The sequence below is a fragment of the Photinus pyralis genome, unplaced genomic scaffold (assembly GCF_008802855.1).
Source record: "Photinus pyralis isolate 1611_PpyrPB1 unplaced genomic scaffold, Ppyr1.3 Ppyr1.4_LG5, whole genome shotgun sequence".
In the NCBI taxonomy this organism is placed as follows: Eukaryota; Metazoa; Arthropoda; class Insecta; order Coleoptera; family Lampyridae; genus Photinus; species Photinus pyralis.
In genome coordinates this window covers 18,631,993-18,649,394 of record NW_022170596.1, presented here as the reverse complement: position 1 = coordinate 18,649,394, position 17,402 = coordinate 18,631,993, and the positions used below count along the sequence as shown (strand labels likewise).

The 17,402-nt window shown below is 37.0% G+C and overlaps 2 protein-coding genes across 2 annotated transcripts; one reads left to right on the top strand and one right to left on the bottom strand.

Moving 5' to 3' along the window:
* Nucleotides 1-1,163: 1,163 nt before the first annotated feature.
* Nucleotides 1,164-3,085, top strand: LOC116170094. The gene is made up of 3 exons (XM_031486287.1): nt 1,164-2,052; nt 2,129-2,254; nt 2,328-3,085. Exons 1-3 carry the CDS (start codon nt 1,624-1,626, stop codon nt 2,580-2,582), a joined length of 810 nt encoding a protein of 269 aa, XP_031342147.1. The 5' UTR covers nt 1,164-1,623; the 3' UTR covers nt 2,583-3,085.
* A 953-nt stretch (nt 3,086-4,038) lies between these two features.
* LOC116171197 lies at nt 4,039-16,397 on the bottom strand. Its single transcript, XM_031487896.1, has 7 exons — nt 16,242-16,397; nt 16,012-16,185; nt 15,642-15,959; nt 8,901-9,959; nt 4,825-4,993; nt 4,571-4,769; nt 4,039-4,522 (listed from the first exon to the last, which is right to left on the bottom strand). The coding sequence occupies exons 2-7, from the start codon at nt 16,105-16,107 to the stop codon at nt 4,249-4,251; spliced, it is 2,115 nt and encodes a 704-aa protein (XP_031343756.1). The 5' UTR covers nt 16,108-16,185; nt 16,242-16,397; the 3' UTR covers nt 4,039-4,248.
* Nucleotides 16,398-17,402: the final 1,005 nt, after the last annotated feature.

Sequence of the window (17,402 nt, the reverse complement as noted above, 5' to 3'; positions counted from 1 at the left end):
AGTTTATTTATTATAAACTTATTCTGAAAACCCCGGAATTTGGATGTGGTACATTAAAAGCAAAGCAAGCAAAACCTAAAGGTGCCGCACTCTCGCAAAAGCAGACACTACCAAGGAGAAAAGAGCGCAACTTAAGAAAAACCTTGGCCTTGAATAAAACCCAAACTATGCTAATCACAAGCAAATTAAAACACCAACCACCTAAGCAGAACATGTAACACTACCTTAATTAATGAATGAATTCAAGTAGCAGGGTACGTTTGAACAGTATGCGTAGAGTATTCGTCACAACATGTCATGTACTTTCCTTTAATCGCGGATAGAAGGCACTTTTTAGTTAGTCATTGGGTGGGGAACCTGGTTATTCGTTAGGTTTGGGCCAGCGTCTTCGCTTGATTGCCCTCCTGTTTCACGGTTATATTATTAGGAATTGGGCTGGCAGATTTGCCTATTAACCCGTAGCGCAGTTAAAGGGGCACCACATTCATGCATTTATTGATATAAGTCACCTTACTAGTTATTCATATCATTATATACCGAATAGAGTGGTGTGAAGTTCGTAAAAACATGTCTTATCAATTATTCATGTTGTGACGTAACAATAGGCAGTTATGACAATACCGTGTGCTCGTGGGGCCCCCAATTATGCTCAGTTTCCACATAATGACATTGGTATAAACCCCAGACTTCCGGAACTACTACCCGTGCTTCGTAACACTCCCCTGACATCGGTCACGTAACGACACAAAACTGAAGATAGTTAAGAGATGGGTAGGACGGCCTTGGTTACAGCACTTCGTCCCTAAAGTTGGAGGTTCGAGGGCCCTCAGATCCTTTTATGTCTTAGCTCTAGAATACCTTTCTATTCTAGCGTCCGAGCTCCCTCTCACGGTAGAAAGATATGAGTTACATACAACAAGGCACACGCATTCGCGAATGTTACGAGTCACCCTAACCTAAGTACACCTAGCATTGCATGCCCTACTTCACGGAAGTCGAGGTTCTACATACGTGCACCGTGTAACTGAATTAAACGTGGTCTAAACCTGAGATATCGTAGACTTCCACAAGCACATGGATATTAGTTAACACCTCGCATTTTGTAAATTACATATTAGCACAATGGTAGATGGAAAATATCTGATTTAACAAATGGCGTCTAGTAAAAATCTTGAAAAAAGACTTCCGTTATGAGTCTAGACGCAAATCATATTACTTTTTGGTAACTGGTGTTTTTTTACTAATTCGACCCTGCTGAATAAAAAAATGCCGGTTGCCAACCCCTCCTCTCCCCCCTCCCCCCCCTTTTCCTCACCGAAGTGTCCCTCGCCGTGGTTTTTTCCATTTTACAGGGAAACGGTTACAGATAGGAGCAAATTGTCTAATAAGAAGTTAATCTACATTAAATTTCCTAAACAGCAACACCAAATTTATATCGATACGATAAGTAGTTTTTGAGATACAGCCTTCGACATTGCATGAAAAGGTGAAAAAAAACATTTTCTTTATCTTTCTTCTCGATTTTGAGAAAAGTGACAGGAGTTATGAGAAAATTATCTTCAGATATTTAAGAGCATATGAATTTATCTAGAAAATGACATCTAATTCATAGTCGTGTGAACAATGGTTCATCTTAGTGGGTCCACCCACGAAGAAGCAGACACAAGGATGGTTCTTCATACAGTTCACGCCGAAGCCGACAACGCAGTTGTTTTAGTTAGAGACACCGACGTGCTATTGCTCTATGTACACCACTTCGCAAAAATGAAACCTTCAAAGGTTTGGATTATGAGTGGTACAGCAAGAGACCGCAACTTTATTCCAATCCATGACATTTGTGAGAAATTGAGTCCTGAACAGAAGCATAATCTCTTGGCATTCCATGCCATCACCGGGTGCGATAGTACCTCAAAGATTGCCTCAATAACCAAAAGAAATGCATGGAAGTTCTTTAAAGGACATACCTGTTCTCTACTTGAAGGCCTCGGATCCATCCCTTTGACCGACCAAGTGGTTGCAAACGCAGAGGAGTTTGTCATCCAACTGTACAAGGTGAATTTTTGTAAAAATGTGACACTTTTGTGCAATCTTTGAACATTTCTTTAATGTTTCTTTTCGTTACTAACAGGTTAGCACAGAAATTAAAACAGGAGACGCCGCTCGGAGCTTTTTGTTCGGAGCTGTAAAAAGTCCTGAGAAATTGCCTCCAACCTCTGACGCCTTACGCCTACATATTCGAAGATGCCACTACCAGGCAAGTACTTAGATCAAATATGGAAATTGGATTCTGTATTATTATTTAACATTTATAAATTTTTCTGTCTTAGGTATACGTTTGGGAGAACGCCCATATCGCCAATCCTAGCGTTCCTTGTCCCGAGAACTGTGGCTGGAGAGTTGACGGCACTACAATAGAACCGATTCTAATGACGTTGCCGCCTATACCCGCATCCTGCAATGCTCTTCGTGCATGTGGTTGCAAGGGAATGTGCCAGACAAATCAGTGTCGATGCCGAAAAGAGTCACATCCATGCATGAAGATTTGCAATTGCCGCGCTTTATGCTTAAATTGCATTAAATAACGTTTCTTGTTGACCTCTGTGTGATATATGCATGTTTTCTATTTTAACAACCTGAATTTGAAATACCAAGAAAGTGCTCTTTTTCACATTCAGATGTTTTAGAAGAAATTTGTTCATTATGATGAGTTAAACTCCTAGTACCTAAATATTTTTCTTTACATACTGCATGGAACAGCCGGAAAGTGTACGATGCGCATCCGGAGCACCTCTACGCGGTAAACTCTAACTCGAGAACCATTGTTCACACGACTATGAATTAGATGTCACTTTCTAGATAAATTCATATGCTCTAAAATATCTGAAGATAATTTTCTCATAACTCCTGTCACTTTTCTCAAAATCGAGAAGAAAGATAAAGAAAATGTTTTTTTTCACCTTTTCATGCAATGTCGAAGGCTGTATCTCAAAAACTACTTATCGTATCGATATAAATTTGGTGTTGCTGTTTAGGAAATTTAATGTAGATTAACTTCTTATTAGACAATTTGCTCCTATCTGTAACCGTTTCCCTGTAAAATGGAAAAAACCACGGCGAGGGACACTTCGGTGAGGAAAAGGGGGGGAAGGGGGGAGAAGAGGGGTTGGCAACCGGCATTTTTTGATTCAGCAGGGTCGAATTAGTAAAAAAACACCAGTTACCAAAAAGTAATATGATTTGCTTCTAGCACTTCATTATTTCCAATTCTGGTCTAGTCTATAAAATACTTTACCGGACACCAAAGTTGTTGAATCCTACGTACAAACACCAAAAACAAAGCTAAACTCTATTAATACAACTTAAAATACAATAAGCCCACCACCAACAAGCTTTAACAAACAAGTGATGAAGTGACGCCAAGCACTCCCACCCCAAACATCCTCCGGAAACTACCAAAAAAATATCGACAGGTGGTGATGGCGGTGGCTCATGTCCCCAGAATCTCAAACTAAACTGTCGAACTGTCATTAGCGTTAATGCAAAAATCCAAGCTTGGAATTGTTTGGTTTATTTCTATTCACAGGGCTGGATATTCCTACTTTGGTGTAGTTTTATATTTTTCCTGTGTGTGCTTATCTTCAAAAATAGCACCATCTACTACCTTCTTATTATGAATGCACTATAGTTATGTAAAAATGTTATTGCGCATGTCCGGTGTTATGTATAAATTTCCTGCAAGTAGACTTTCATTTTCATTTTAAATAGTCATTTTCTTTGACCATGTTCACCTATTGCCAATGACAATCAATTTGCTAGTGTCCCTTCGTCTTACATGTGTGACAAGTTGTGTGCAGGACAAACGTTTCGGGGATGCCACTCTTTCAAACAGTGGTAGCAATTTTCTTTTCGATTATTTTGCCCATCACTCTGTCTTCCTTTCAAAACCTACAGTAGTAATCTGAAACAATGACTTTCTGGTATGCAACTAAGAAAAAACTGATACAAACAACAAAACTTTAATGAATAAATAATAGAAACAACACTAAAAATTGTATACAAAATGTATGAATTTACAATTTATATTATATTAGAGGAGAACATTTAAGTAGCAATGAACGAATGAAATGATTACAGTTAAGCGCAATGAATATAGCGATGATATGTAATTCATTATCAAAAATGGGTTGTAGTAGAAAGTTACACACGTTTCTGACAAACGAACAAACAGATCCCTAACTGAGGTATATTTCAGGATTGTCTATCATTGCTAGATGAGTTGCTAGTACCGCTAGGATTACTCCTAGTTGTGGTCGTGATGGCATTGTTATTCACAATGACAACCGTATTTTGTGTAATTTGCGCATTACTAAATAAGGGCACCACATTATTCTCTTCTTGCTCTTCGGTTACGTCGGAGAGCTGCTCCGAGTAATAGTACGGTGTATTTAAGTAATCGGTCATTCGTCTCGGCAACGGTAATTTACAAAGTAAATCTCGTCGCACCAATTTTAATATGACGAATCTGAAAAGTGAGTGCTGCTTAATTGCTTAAAACTTGCGATGTAAATACCTGCACATGTGCTGCAAACTCTGAATCTGCTTAAATCTAGAAACCGGGTGGAGTAATTGCACACGTACTGGTCCAATAACGGGCCGTCGATGTAAAAAGAACAAGTACCGCCCACTTCGAGAGTGCTCGACCGCATTCTCGATAAACTCCACTATCGTTTGCGACTTAAACTTAGTACAACTCCCGAAACTAAAATTTCCTGTAAATGTACGGTTAGAACTTGAATTGGAAAAGAAGAGGGGCGGAAAAAATACCTTGGTCGTGCTCTATGCGAACGTGTCGCACAGAATTGTTCAACTTCAAGGTAAGCGAAAATATGTAGTGGTCGTCGCTACTGTCTCGTACTATGAACGATCCATCCGGCTCGTTCGAAAGGACTTTCTCTGCGGCTTCGCTCGATATGGGACCCCAATACCAACCATACTAAAAAAAAAAGTCAAACATTTTAATTTTAACATGTGTTTCTCATTAAAGTCCCGTTATTTTGTGATTAGCATAACAACATAATAGCCCGAATTCAATTTATCAAGAAAAATAGAGTCAAGCCCACTTTTCCTATGATAGTTTAGCCTTGTACCTTTACACAGACACAATAAGGGCCCTAATATAGTTACTCGTTGCGGATTGGATAGTTTTAATGCATTGTAATCTCTAATTTGCTTAAGAGCTTATTTGAATTACAGAAAAAAGGTGCTTGGAGTGTTCATCATTTTAAGACTATTAGATTTTCTTTGTAACTTTGTTCTACTGTGAGAGGTCCCACCCTGTATATATGCGGCATAACATATTACAAAATGCCCGGGTTTCCTCTTTGGTGTAAATGTTTCCTCAATTTATGTTTATGTTTTGAATACCTACAATGGTCTTGGCTCTAACTTAGGTACATGTATATTTTGTTTCATTCATTTAAATTTGTTTTTGTTAGTTGTTACTATTTACATCTTTCTGTTTTGAAATTATGAATAAAACAAAAAAAATAAAGCCACTATTATTATTACAAAATGAAATACTAAGTGTTTAGTATCACTGGTTTTGGAATTTTTTATCTATCGATTGACGTGAAAATCCAATATGGCGTCCATTTAAAATAAGGAAGTTGATGGCAATATCTCGAATTTTAAAAAAAATTTCCATTGAATTGATCCAATCGAATCTTGCAACTTTTATTTGAAACTTTTTTCGATAGCTTTCTTTGTTACTAAATATTTGAACTTTTTAAAAATAGCGATTTTCACATTTTTCCAATTATCTACAAAACGAATTATTTTTTTCAAAATATCGCATCGGAATATCCATTAGCATCAAAAACTACACAACTTTGCAAATTTAACAGAATCTGTAAGTATAATAATAACAAAGATAGCCATGTTATCCTTCTATATTTAAGACACCCTGTATACAAAAAATATTTTTGCCAATATCTCGTTAAGGAGTTAATCAAAAACATCGAAAGAATTCTTTTAGAGGCGGATTAATGCTCTTCAAATAATCTAAATAGGTTTTTCCTCAAAAATAATTAGGGAAGCCAATAATTAACTTCCTTCAAATTTACATGGGATATCCCATGTCCCGCCTGTTGATGCAACACGCTGTATATGGTTGCGGATACACAGAAATTATTTTTGATTGTATAGGGTGTCCCATTTTTACGGTGTCATTAAATAACTGATTTTTTTTAATAGAATAATATCTTGTTTCAATGCCATTTGTTCAAAGTGCCATAACCTCGGCAATAACTATTCTTTTTCAAATGGAACTACCACTATTTTATTTCGCTATTCGATTGTCTTTTGTGTTCTCTTCAATTTTTATAAGGGGTGTCCTCATACTTTTTAGGTCATTCAAATATTTTGCACAAAAGTACCTACCCATTAATTAATTACATGTTTATACATCGGAGTAAGCGGTGATGATAAAAAACAAAAGAATACCAAAAAGTAAGCAAGTGTCACAAATTAATTATTTGCCGCAAGTGTACTTTCAATTTCCTAGTAAAATATTACAAAGGTGAATTTCGAAAAAATGAATTTTTTTAGGTTAATGTGGAGAGGGGGAATTCATAACAATCGTGCACTTTGTGCCAAGTCTTTGAAATTTGGTGGTGGGTTCGATTCCCAACGAAAATTAAAAAAAATATATTTTCTACAGCAACCACATGACCGATGACGTGCTCCAAAATAACTACAAAGATGGCGGATGGAGCGAGAGAAGCAGACAGACAGACGGTCCAAAATGGCGGATTTAGTAACTAATAAAATGGCGGCCGATCCAAGATGGTGGATCTAGTGACTAATGAAATGGCGTTCGATCCAAAATGGCGCCCAACAAAATGGCGGACCTCAGCCCTCATTGGCTGTGACGTCATAGAGGGCGAACTCTAAAGACCACGCTTACCGTATCCCATTGGTCAAGGGGAGGGACATATGGGGGCGTGCTCGTCTCTGATTGGCTGTGACGTCACGAGCTCGCCTCTGATTGGTGTGACGTCACTTCCTGATTCAGAAGTCACATAGGTCTTCTACTCATGGAAAAACAGAGGGGCTTCAGAATATTCAGGTCCAAGCTGTTGACGATGTGATGGATTGGAATCTTATTAATCTCTTATTATCGTTTGTGGTGAACACTGGATATGAAACACCAGTGTTTATTGTTGGAGTTTGATCAGAATTTAACCCATTCTTAATCCTGTGGTATAAGCGTTTTTGCAGACACTCTAGATCGACCCCCTGACTGAAGTGTCACCTCGTTTGTCCCGGGCCATCGTGATATGTGTCCCAGACTGCATCTATTCTCGTGATGTTAGGCGCCATTTTGCTTTCTATGTGTGGCAGCGGGTAAATATTTGTATATTCCCCGAAAACTGTGCCACGTCCAGTACAAGCACTGATGCCTCCTTGGATGAGCGTCCTGGGCCAAGCATACTAGGAAGGCACTCATGACCCAAGAAGAGCGGATTTCGTCCCTGACAGTAGTTTTCCCGCATTAGATAATGACGTTCCTCACAAAATCCTTATGCATGGTTTCGCCCATCTCCTATTGTTGGGATGGTGGTGAGTGAGTAAGTGACTTTCCCCAGGCCTCCTTGGATTCATGCGGTTTCTTGATAGTGGTGTTTGTACGGTTCAACTTTCAGGAGTTTGATTATACAGTGCGTTTACCTTAAACTGGAACATACGATTTTGCATGCAATGCTATTTCCTTATGTTCCATTTAAAAAAAACGCATCAACCTAATATGAGTGAGTGGTTTAAATGGGTAGTAGGTGCAATGTCCAGGGTGACCCAATAAGACTGTTCCTCGGCCATATCTCGAGAACCGTTCGTCATATGACTTAGGGGTAAACAAAATTATGGGGTGAATCAGTCATGAAGAATCGCTGGAAAATATTTTCAAGGTCTAAAATTGACCACCAGAGGGCGTAACTGCAATTTTAAATTTTACAATTGATTTTCTTTAAATTTCGCATAATAAACTAAACATTCTTTTTTCACATTTTTAAAGAGAACCAGTTTATCTATCATTTTTTATACCAAATTTCAAAGACTTGGGAAAAAGTCTCAAATCCTTTTTTTTTAATGAATGCATCGACGTCAGCTATAGCTGAGAGGGGTGTTAGTATTGATACCATAAAACCAGGCCAATTATTGGGCAAAGACATAGATCTTCAACAGAATGGGACTCCATCCAATTATGCAAGATACGCCTGTCATTATTTACATGCAATGTTTGAAAACAGGTGGACTGGTTGAGCAGGTCTGGGTCAACTCGCCTGCTCGGTCCCCAGGGTTGACTCCCATGGATTTCGTTTTGTGGGGCTTTAGAAGAGATACAATACTGTTCACTGCACCTGCAACTTTAGATGACATGAAAGACCATTACGTTCTGCCTGCTTATTAGTGACACCTGAAATGTTAGAACGGGTACGAAATTCGTTTTTACATAACTTTTATTCTTTCTACTTTTTTGATATTCCCACATGAAATAATGCAAAAACTTTATGCATTTTTTGATCTTTTGCGCTGTTGCCACGTTTCCACAAGTCATACGTCAAAACCAACATAGTAACTCTAGGCAGTTATTTGTTCGCGCAGGATTAGTAACGGATTTTTAACTCTCTTAAGTTGTGGTTCAGTGGCGTAGAAACGGGAGTACCTACTACTCTTTTATATGTTTGTATTAAATTTAAAATATAACAATAGTTGAAATAGCGCTGAAAGAATTATTATACCCAATGTGTAAATGCAGTTTTAAGAATCTCATAACCCACCAGTTTGGGATATCAATCATTTTTGTATTTCAAAAACATTGTGAGCTCGTGTGTAATACTTACATCTTTCACCTTTTGAATACTTGTTGAGAAGTCCAATCCCTGTTCTTCTCCCTCGTCTGACTTATAGGGGAGTGGTGGTAGAGCCCTATTTGTAATGGGTTTGTGACTTTCCTGATGGGACATCACATTCTCCACATAATTACTGTCGCCATCCAATGGTTTTTTGTTGTTGGGCGACACAATTTTCTTAAATTTAAATATATTGCACAATGTTTGTTTTAATGTGGACATCCGAGGAGACTTCTTAGTTTTATTATTGTTATTATTATTATTATTGTTAGTCTTAGTCACCGAAATCTGTTCCTTATTTACTAAATCACATGAATCTTTAACACGTTTATTCCTTAAATTTATTAAAAAGGCGCTTTTTTTAAATTTTGGACTCGAATTTCGACCGTTACACGAAATTATAAGATTATTATCGGCGTATTTATTGTTATTAGTAACGACGACCGAATTCTTACTCCTGCTGTCCTTATCCACGTGCAGCGAGGAATCGGACGAACTGGAATACAACGTCTGTAAGTAATGGCGCACTTGCTGCAAGGTCATCTGCACCGGCTCGACGTCAACACTCGTCGACGACGCCGCGACGCTGTGTCTCTTCGCGATCGCGTCCCTGCCATTCAAAATGTGATTGCATTGCACATAATTAATATAATACTTTTTCGCGTTGTACTGACGATATTGCTTCATGCGATCGTCAAATTCGTGACAGCAAGACGTATTCCTTCGCCTACGTTTAGGCGGTTGTATCCGTCTCGCCCGAAACGGCTGCTTAATTACGTCTACAGGCACTGCGTACATATCACTATCGAACGGCACGTTATACATGTCACTTATCGGACCGCCGACTAGAACGTCGTGCGAGACGGCCTGCGTGATGAAACTCGAATCGTCAACTTTTTGAGCGGTCGGGACGGATAATGAGTTGTGAGAGCTGGATAGGCGAGATGATACCAGCGAACGACTAGAGCTCGGGGGACTGCTGAACTGTAAGAAATCGGACGTCCAGTACGACATAACCGGCTGACTAGAAGAGGCGAGAGGGTATCCACTCTGGAAATACATTTACATTTTAGTTTAGAAATCGCAGAAATCACTGAGATACCACAACATTCACATTTTATTTTTTCTAATTGCACATGGAATAAAACTCTGTACATGTTATGTCCACTTTAAGTGTGGTCATCCATGTACTAAAAATGGACATACATTTGACGTACTTCAGAGCACTTACCGGGTGACCCAATAAGATGGTTCCTGGGCCATATCTCGGGAACCGTTCGTCGTATGACTTAGGAGTAAAAAAAATTATTGGGTAAATCGATTATGAAGAATCGCTGGAAAATATTTTCAAGTTCTAAAAATGACCACCAGAGGGCGTAACTGCCATCTTAAATTTTAAAATTGCATTTTCGTTAAATTTCGCATAGTAAACTAAACATTCTTTTTTCACACCTTTAAAGAGAACCAGCTTATCTATCATTTTCTTAAAAACAAAAATTCAGTTATTTCAAAAACAAAGATGATGTGGGGCGTTCAATTGTTTTTGCAATAACCTGCTTTAACTTCTAATAACAGCTGTAATTTGTAAATTATTCTGCTGTGTTTACATTCAGAAAGTGCAGTTTTTTGAATTTGTAATCTTTTCTAAAATTCCGATTTCTAACCAAGAAGCATTTAATATCCTGGCGGCGATGGTTCGTGTTTGATTCGGATAACGCAAATAAAAGATGAGGGCAGCGATAGTCGCATTTTGAAAATACTCAAAACATATCGCCGGCATATTAAATGCTTCTTGGTTAGAAATCGGCATTTTAGAAAAGATTACAAATTCAAAAAACTGCACCTTCTGAATGTAAACACAGCAGAATAATTTACAAATTACTTACGGCTGTTATTATTTTATAATGCATCATGTTTCATTTGTTTAATTTTCCAAGGCCTACCATTGACAAATACCGGAAATACGTCAAAAGTAAATTTAACATACAATTTAAGCATTTTTATTTATTAATTAATCTCATTTTCCCAATATTTGAGGTTAGGAACGAGATTTTGAAAAACGGTTTTCACTGGCCTCTTTGGATGTTATTTGGATACTTTTTCATAAAGAAAAAGTCATATCATTCCATTTGATTTTTGTAGGATTTTTGATTACAATGTCAAAACTAGCCTCCTGGTGGAGAAGGATTCAACTAAATTAACTATATTTTGGTTCATTATGCCCAAAAAATGCTCTTTTCAACTATACCAAATTGTTACAATCGGTCACACGGTTAAAAAGTTAAAGCAGGTTATTGGAAAAACAATTGAACCCACACCATCTTTGTTTTTGAAATAACTGATTTTTTGCTTTTACGAAAATGATAGATAAACTGGTTCTCTTTAAAAATATGAAAGAAAATTTTTAGTTTATTATGCCAACTTTAAGATAGCAGTTACGCCCTCTGTTGGTCATTTTTAGAACTTCATGACCGATTACCCAATAATTTTTTTACCCCTACATCATACAACGAACGGTTCTCGAGATATGGTCGAGGAACAGTCTTATTGGGCACCCGGTACATTGGATGTCAAATTTTTACATAATTTTTGTTGTTGTACAAGTTATGTATGTTTGTATTTGTGGTCGCCGTACATATGGCGTACATTTCGGTATGTACAATGTAGGTGAAATTTTCATGTACATTGTAAGTACATTTTACAAGTATTTTAAATTTTATATGGCATACATATAGAACAATCTCCGTTGTGATACATGGAAATAAAGATTTACTCTCTTTACTCTCAGTCTAAAATGTGTTAATTCAATGCATTAGAAAGTAGGTACATGTCAAATTCTCTATTGTTTTTTAATGCGCCATTTTATTCTGAATTCAACACATTTGAAATTTGGATATTGGAATGTCCCGTTATTTTGTTGATGTACCCTTAGTTTGAATGCTCTTTAGTGTGTTAGGAGGGTAGTTGGTACAACTGGGATTGGGGAACTACCACTCTAGCTTTTGTCGTTGAAATGACAGATTCTTATTTTGCGAAAGATGATAAAATTAAGGCATCAAGCTAAAATTGTCTGAAATATACATATATCTAAACGTATTTACATGAATGGTACACTGTTGTATCTTTTCGAGGTAAAGTTATTTTTATACGATTAATTATTTGGTTAACACATTTTTTTTAGGGTATGCCATATGTTTTAATTTAATTACCCGCCTTTCTTCTACATATATCGCAATCCGAAACCCATTTATTAATGGGGTACGTAAATTTGAATTAATTTTAGCCTGATGTTAATTGTAGTCATTAGACGTATCTACCGTGTAACGATCATTAAAACGATGAAGTACCGTTCTCTTACGTCAAATTTATTTAACATCAAATATAGAAGTTGCTAATGTACAATCAACTGTAATTTATCTTTTGCGTTTGTCGTTAATGTTAATTTAGTTAATTAATTTATTTATCTTTCTCTCTGTAAATGAGATTAGATTAAGTTATACCTTTATAAGTGCTGAAAATTTTTATTTAGTTAAGTGTAACCATGCCCAGAATTGTCAATGCAAATCTGGATATGCAAGGCTCCATTCTTCAGTTAAAATTTCGGAAAAATTGCACCACAAATAAAAAAAGTTAAATTTGCGTATGTGCAATCTATTTCTCCATTTTATAATATGTGCACCGTTTTCATGAAGTCTACACTACGCTCCTGAACAGTTGGCATTGTTCTCGGAATTTCGAAAGGCTTAATTTCAATTCGCAATGATCGATTATGACTGTGAATCAAATTTCTGTTTAAAGTTTCAAAACTTCTAACGAACGGGCTACGGTGGTCCCTATAAAAAATGAAGCAGCAACAACACTGACCTCGAGGTACGCTATACTAACGAATTCAACCCTTACAGGTTGGTTGACAAACATGTAGTAAGTAAAACGCTATATAAAATGTAAAAATCAGATCACCACATCAACGGAACACATAAAGATAAACAAAAGAAGTATTTATCTGACCTTTTGGTGTTACTATGTTACTAAAGTGAGCCAAGATTAATTAACCGATACAACAGAATATCAAAGAATCCTCACTTTTTCAATGATCATTTATTTTAACCTTGCAACTTCGATCTCTATCAAATTCATATCTTGGAGAGACTGAGATATGGCCCGTATGAATAAAAATAAGCAAATGCTTATACTTGCAAAATTCAAAGTAAATACTCATAACTGCCCCTTCATACTGGTCTGCTTAGCATCGCTGCATTGCGCCCTGTCCTTCTGCTTAGAATCACTGCTAAGTCGCCCAGTGCGAAGGAGCACTTACGTGTATTTACTTTGAATTTTGCAAGTATAAGCATTTGCTTATTTTTATTCATACGGGCCAATGTCCTAGTCTTTTTCCCGATCTCGGTGCAAAAATAACGATACTACCAGTCCGCGTTTCCGTGGCCAATCGGTGCCGAGTACTGTCATTTATGCATTCGCTCGTAGTAGAGTGAAAAGTGTCTCAATCGACGAAACAGAATATCATGTATGTCCAGGTTTGGTAACCGGGAACCGGGAAAAAATGGCATACAAACCCAATGAAATCTGGCCCAAAAGATGGAAGGTCGGTGATGTTGGGGGCGGTTTCGAGCCGTCGCGTCGGGTAAAAGTGATGTGCATTTGATGCCAAAACTAAAGGGCGCGAAACAAGGAGCGGAAGAGAAACCGAGAACTGACAGCTCAAGGTGAAAAACGAGAACCATCATGAGGACTGGGATGAATGCTGCAAGGCGACACCCAGCCCTGGTGGTTAAAGTTTCATAAAAATACCTCCATAGATAAGACAGATGACACTGCGCATGCGCACATCGGATTGTTAACATATTTCTTAGAAGAATCTTTGGTTGAAATTTCAACAAAATATTTGAATAAGAAAGTTGTCATTATGCAGTTTCCGCATACGCACATTAACCGTCAAGATTTTCATTGGTTGATTGCCAGAACTATAAGCTACTGACTGCAAAATGAACGAACTAAATATCTTGAAAACTGTAGGAGTGGTTAAGGCCTCTGACGGACGGAGAAAGTAGCCATAATAGCACCTTCCAATATGAGTTGGAAAATGCGCTAAAAATGGAAAGTCTGAACGATAGTTGCAACCAACATGAAGTTATTCAAGAAATATAAATCCACGTAAATTTATTCAGGAATAATTTGGTTGTGGCTACAGTGACTTTATAGAGACAGTGGCGGCAACAGGGCATCTCGTTTTTGATTGGTCGTTGGTTCCGGTCGCCATATTGGAGATAAATTCCAAACTGGCCAATAGAAAGCCTCCAAAACGACGCGGTACACTGCGTGCCGTAATTATTAATTTTACTGTTTTGACAGTGTCACCTGTAATTGACACGGCTTTACGTTACTATAGTTTACACTTTGCTTCTTGTATTTGCTTTATTTTACGTTTTCCGTCTCCAGTTTTATATAAACTCGATTTTTAAAGACGCATATAGCCGAGGATACAGCTTGGATTTCCGATATTATAAGGTATGTAATTCGCTTAAAGGGTTTTTAGATGTAAAACTGTGCCTAACCTTACTACTGGTAATTGATGTAAACATTTTTTCAGAAGCCCTAAATACCTAATGAGTTTAGATAGAAAACTGGTTAGAGAAGCAGCTTATCCGAAATTTAGCAGCAAATTCAATTATGATCATAAATATGCTTGAATTGGTTTAATGTTTAACATTGATGATTGCTGAAGCACAAGAAATATTGATCTCTTGTACTCAGTGGACTAAATCAACGTGTTTTGTTTTCCATTTAAGGGACTAAAGTAATACTTTTTATCCCGGAAGGAGAAACACGCGACAAGGGAGAAGAAGTGACAGAACACACTGAAATGTCAAACACAATTTAATGATTAATGGTTACCTTTATATGTACATTTTGGATATTGCACCTTATTTTATACTTATTACACCGTTTTCTATATGTCTTTTTGAATTTGGGAGGCAGTGGTTTCCCCGTAGGTTGTTCTGCAAAGCTTTAAACGATCATTTCTGCGCCGTTAGTTTTGAACGAGAATCATTACTTAAATGAAACTGAAATTTATTATTCTATGGTCACAATTTGACATGACAAGGTATATTGATCCTACAATCAATTTTTTAGCTCCAATATGGCGGATTATGATAAGTTGGCGCCACTGTCCTTATAAAGTCACTGTAGTTATGACTAATGTAAGTAGGTATGTTTTGAATATCCAATCAGAATAACAAAAATGTGTTGTACAGGGGTAATAAAAACATTTGGATAAAAAATAAAACTCAGAACAAAAGGTCACGACTGTACTTAATTCTGAACAACTGTGCTGAATAGCATTTTGCTATTTTTGTGCCATTTGTTGCACTACACAAAAATGACCTTTACCTCCTAATCACATCAAAGCAACACAAAAACATTTTGCTATACCCTTGGAAATTGAGTAAATTTTATTTATTTGGCCTGTCCTGTACACACACTTAATAGATCACACTGTGTATGCATTGGGTTGAACCTTTGTAACTAGGCTGGTATGTGCAGGAAGGGTTACGGTCACAGTCTAAATACAACAATAGACTGTGCTATAAACAACTCAACAAAACAACTATAGAATATAAGAAGGCAAATGAAAATCAAGGAGACCATTTTCTCGAAATCCATAGATAATCGCACATGATTTTTGCGAAATCACCTGTTTTTCATTAATACCTGTACGTTACTGCTGCAGTGGTTATCCCCTCGCGACGATGGCTTCGAATTCGTAACCATTCGACAATAACTTCTTATACCGTCTCTAAGAATTTTTGGCATTAAACTATCGGCTAAGGTCTTATACAATAACAGATTCGGCTTGTCTTGAAATTGAAAGGGTGGATCTATTGGCGTCGACAACTTATAGTCGGAGGAGTCGTTACAGTGCGGTCCCTTCTTGAGAGTATTGAAATTTTCGCTGTGCATAATATCGGACATACCATCTAACGAGTCGGCTTGTGACAGTGACTTGACATCACAATCGCTATAGTTCATCTAAAAGGTAAAGATTATCGTAACAAGTTCCGCAGCATTACGCTTGTTTTACTTCTGTAAGAAATCGGCCACTGGACAGAGAACGTAAACCGCTATCATCGCTAAGAATGCAAGGTTCCGACCAAGTGGAAGACGATGGCGAATCCATGATCTTCCCGTTGCAATGCCTCTACGTTATAATCATATTGAATGATGGGTTCGTATTTGCAACCGAATTATGTACTTCCTATTAAGAAAGAATTACATAAGTTGAAAGCAACAAAAATGAGTCCATGAATGTACCTGTCGCACTGGAAATTCACGACGTTAACATTTCTTGGTAACATTTACGCAAATGTTCGTTTCCTGCTATAATTTACATCTTTACGAGATTTGTATTGCAACATAAAAAAATTAGTTACTCGCCATTTGTCATTTTAAAGTAGCCATAGAATAGAATATTGCCAAAAAGCATAGATTCTGCACAGAACTTTTTCTCATTTAAATTTTATGCTACATATAGGCACAGTATATCCTCTTGTATAGGGGTGTTTTCCGAATGCAGGTTTCCTGCCAAAAAAGAGCACATAAAAATAAAAATAGACAAGAAAAAATTAGTATACATTTATTAGGACATAACGCCTGTCCGGCTGCAATACATTATACATCACTTATTTTATTAGGTTTGAATGAGCTAAGTGTCTCTTTAACGGTAAGGGGAGGTAAAGTGATAACTTTAACGGCATGGGTAGATACAGTGAAACAAATCATTGTGCTTTCCAATGACATCTGTCATTAAAATGGAACGCCTAGCACGAAATAAAGTGAAGTTCAGACTGTTCAGAACAGAATACAATATTGCTTGCTGTTTTGGACGATACAGGCTAACATCAATTTATCGTCTTATATAATAGATAACTATTATTCCATTTAGAATGTTTCTTATTGGAAGAAAATCATGACACATCAAACTATCTACCTAAGAGTAACACATCCAATATCATTGACAAATTACCACATGTACTTACCTATAGGTACTATTTGCTGTGGTTCCAACAAAATATGGAAATCTAACCCTTCGTCTCCAGTTTCAAGTTTGAGATACTCTTCTAATTGATCTACGTGAGGTAAATATGTAAATCAGTGGAAACTAAACGGTTTTAGGAACTAACATACAGCGTGTCCTAGAAGATTGAGCGAAATTGCACGGGTAACTTTTGTGTTCAAGATGGAAAATACCTTAAATAGATATAGGTAGATAGTTTATGAGTCACCAAAAAATACATTACTATTATGGACATATGCAATACTGGCGAATTACAATAAAATTACAAAATACAAAACGTTTTAAGTATATTTAAACGAAATAAAAAAATACTATTTTTGACAAACTATGCAAAAACTAATTAATTGTTAAAATTTCTCCAACGTATGTTCAACTAAATGTTCTTAAATTTGCTCGGT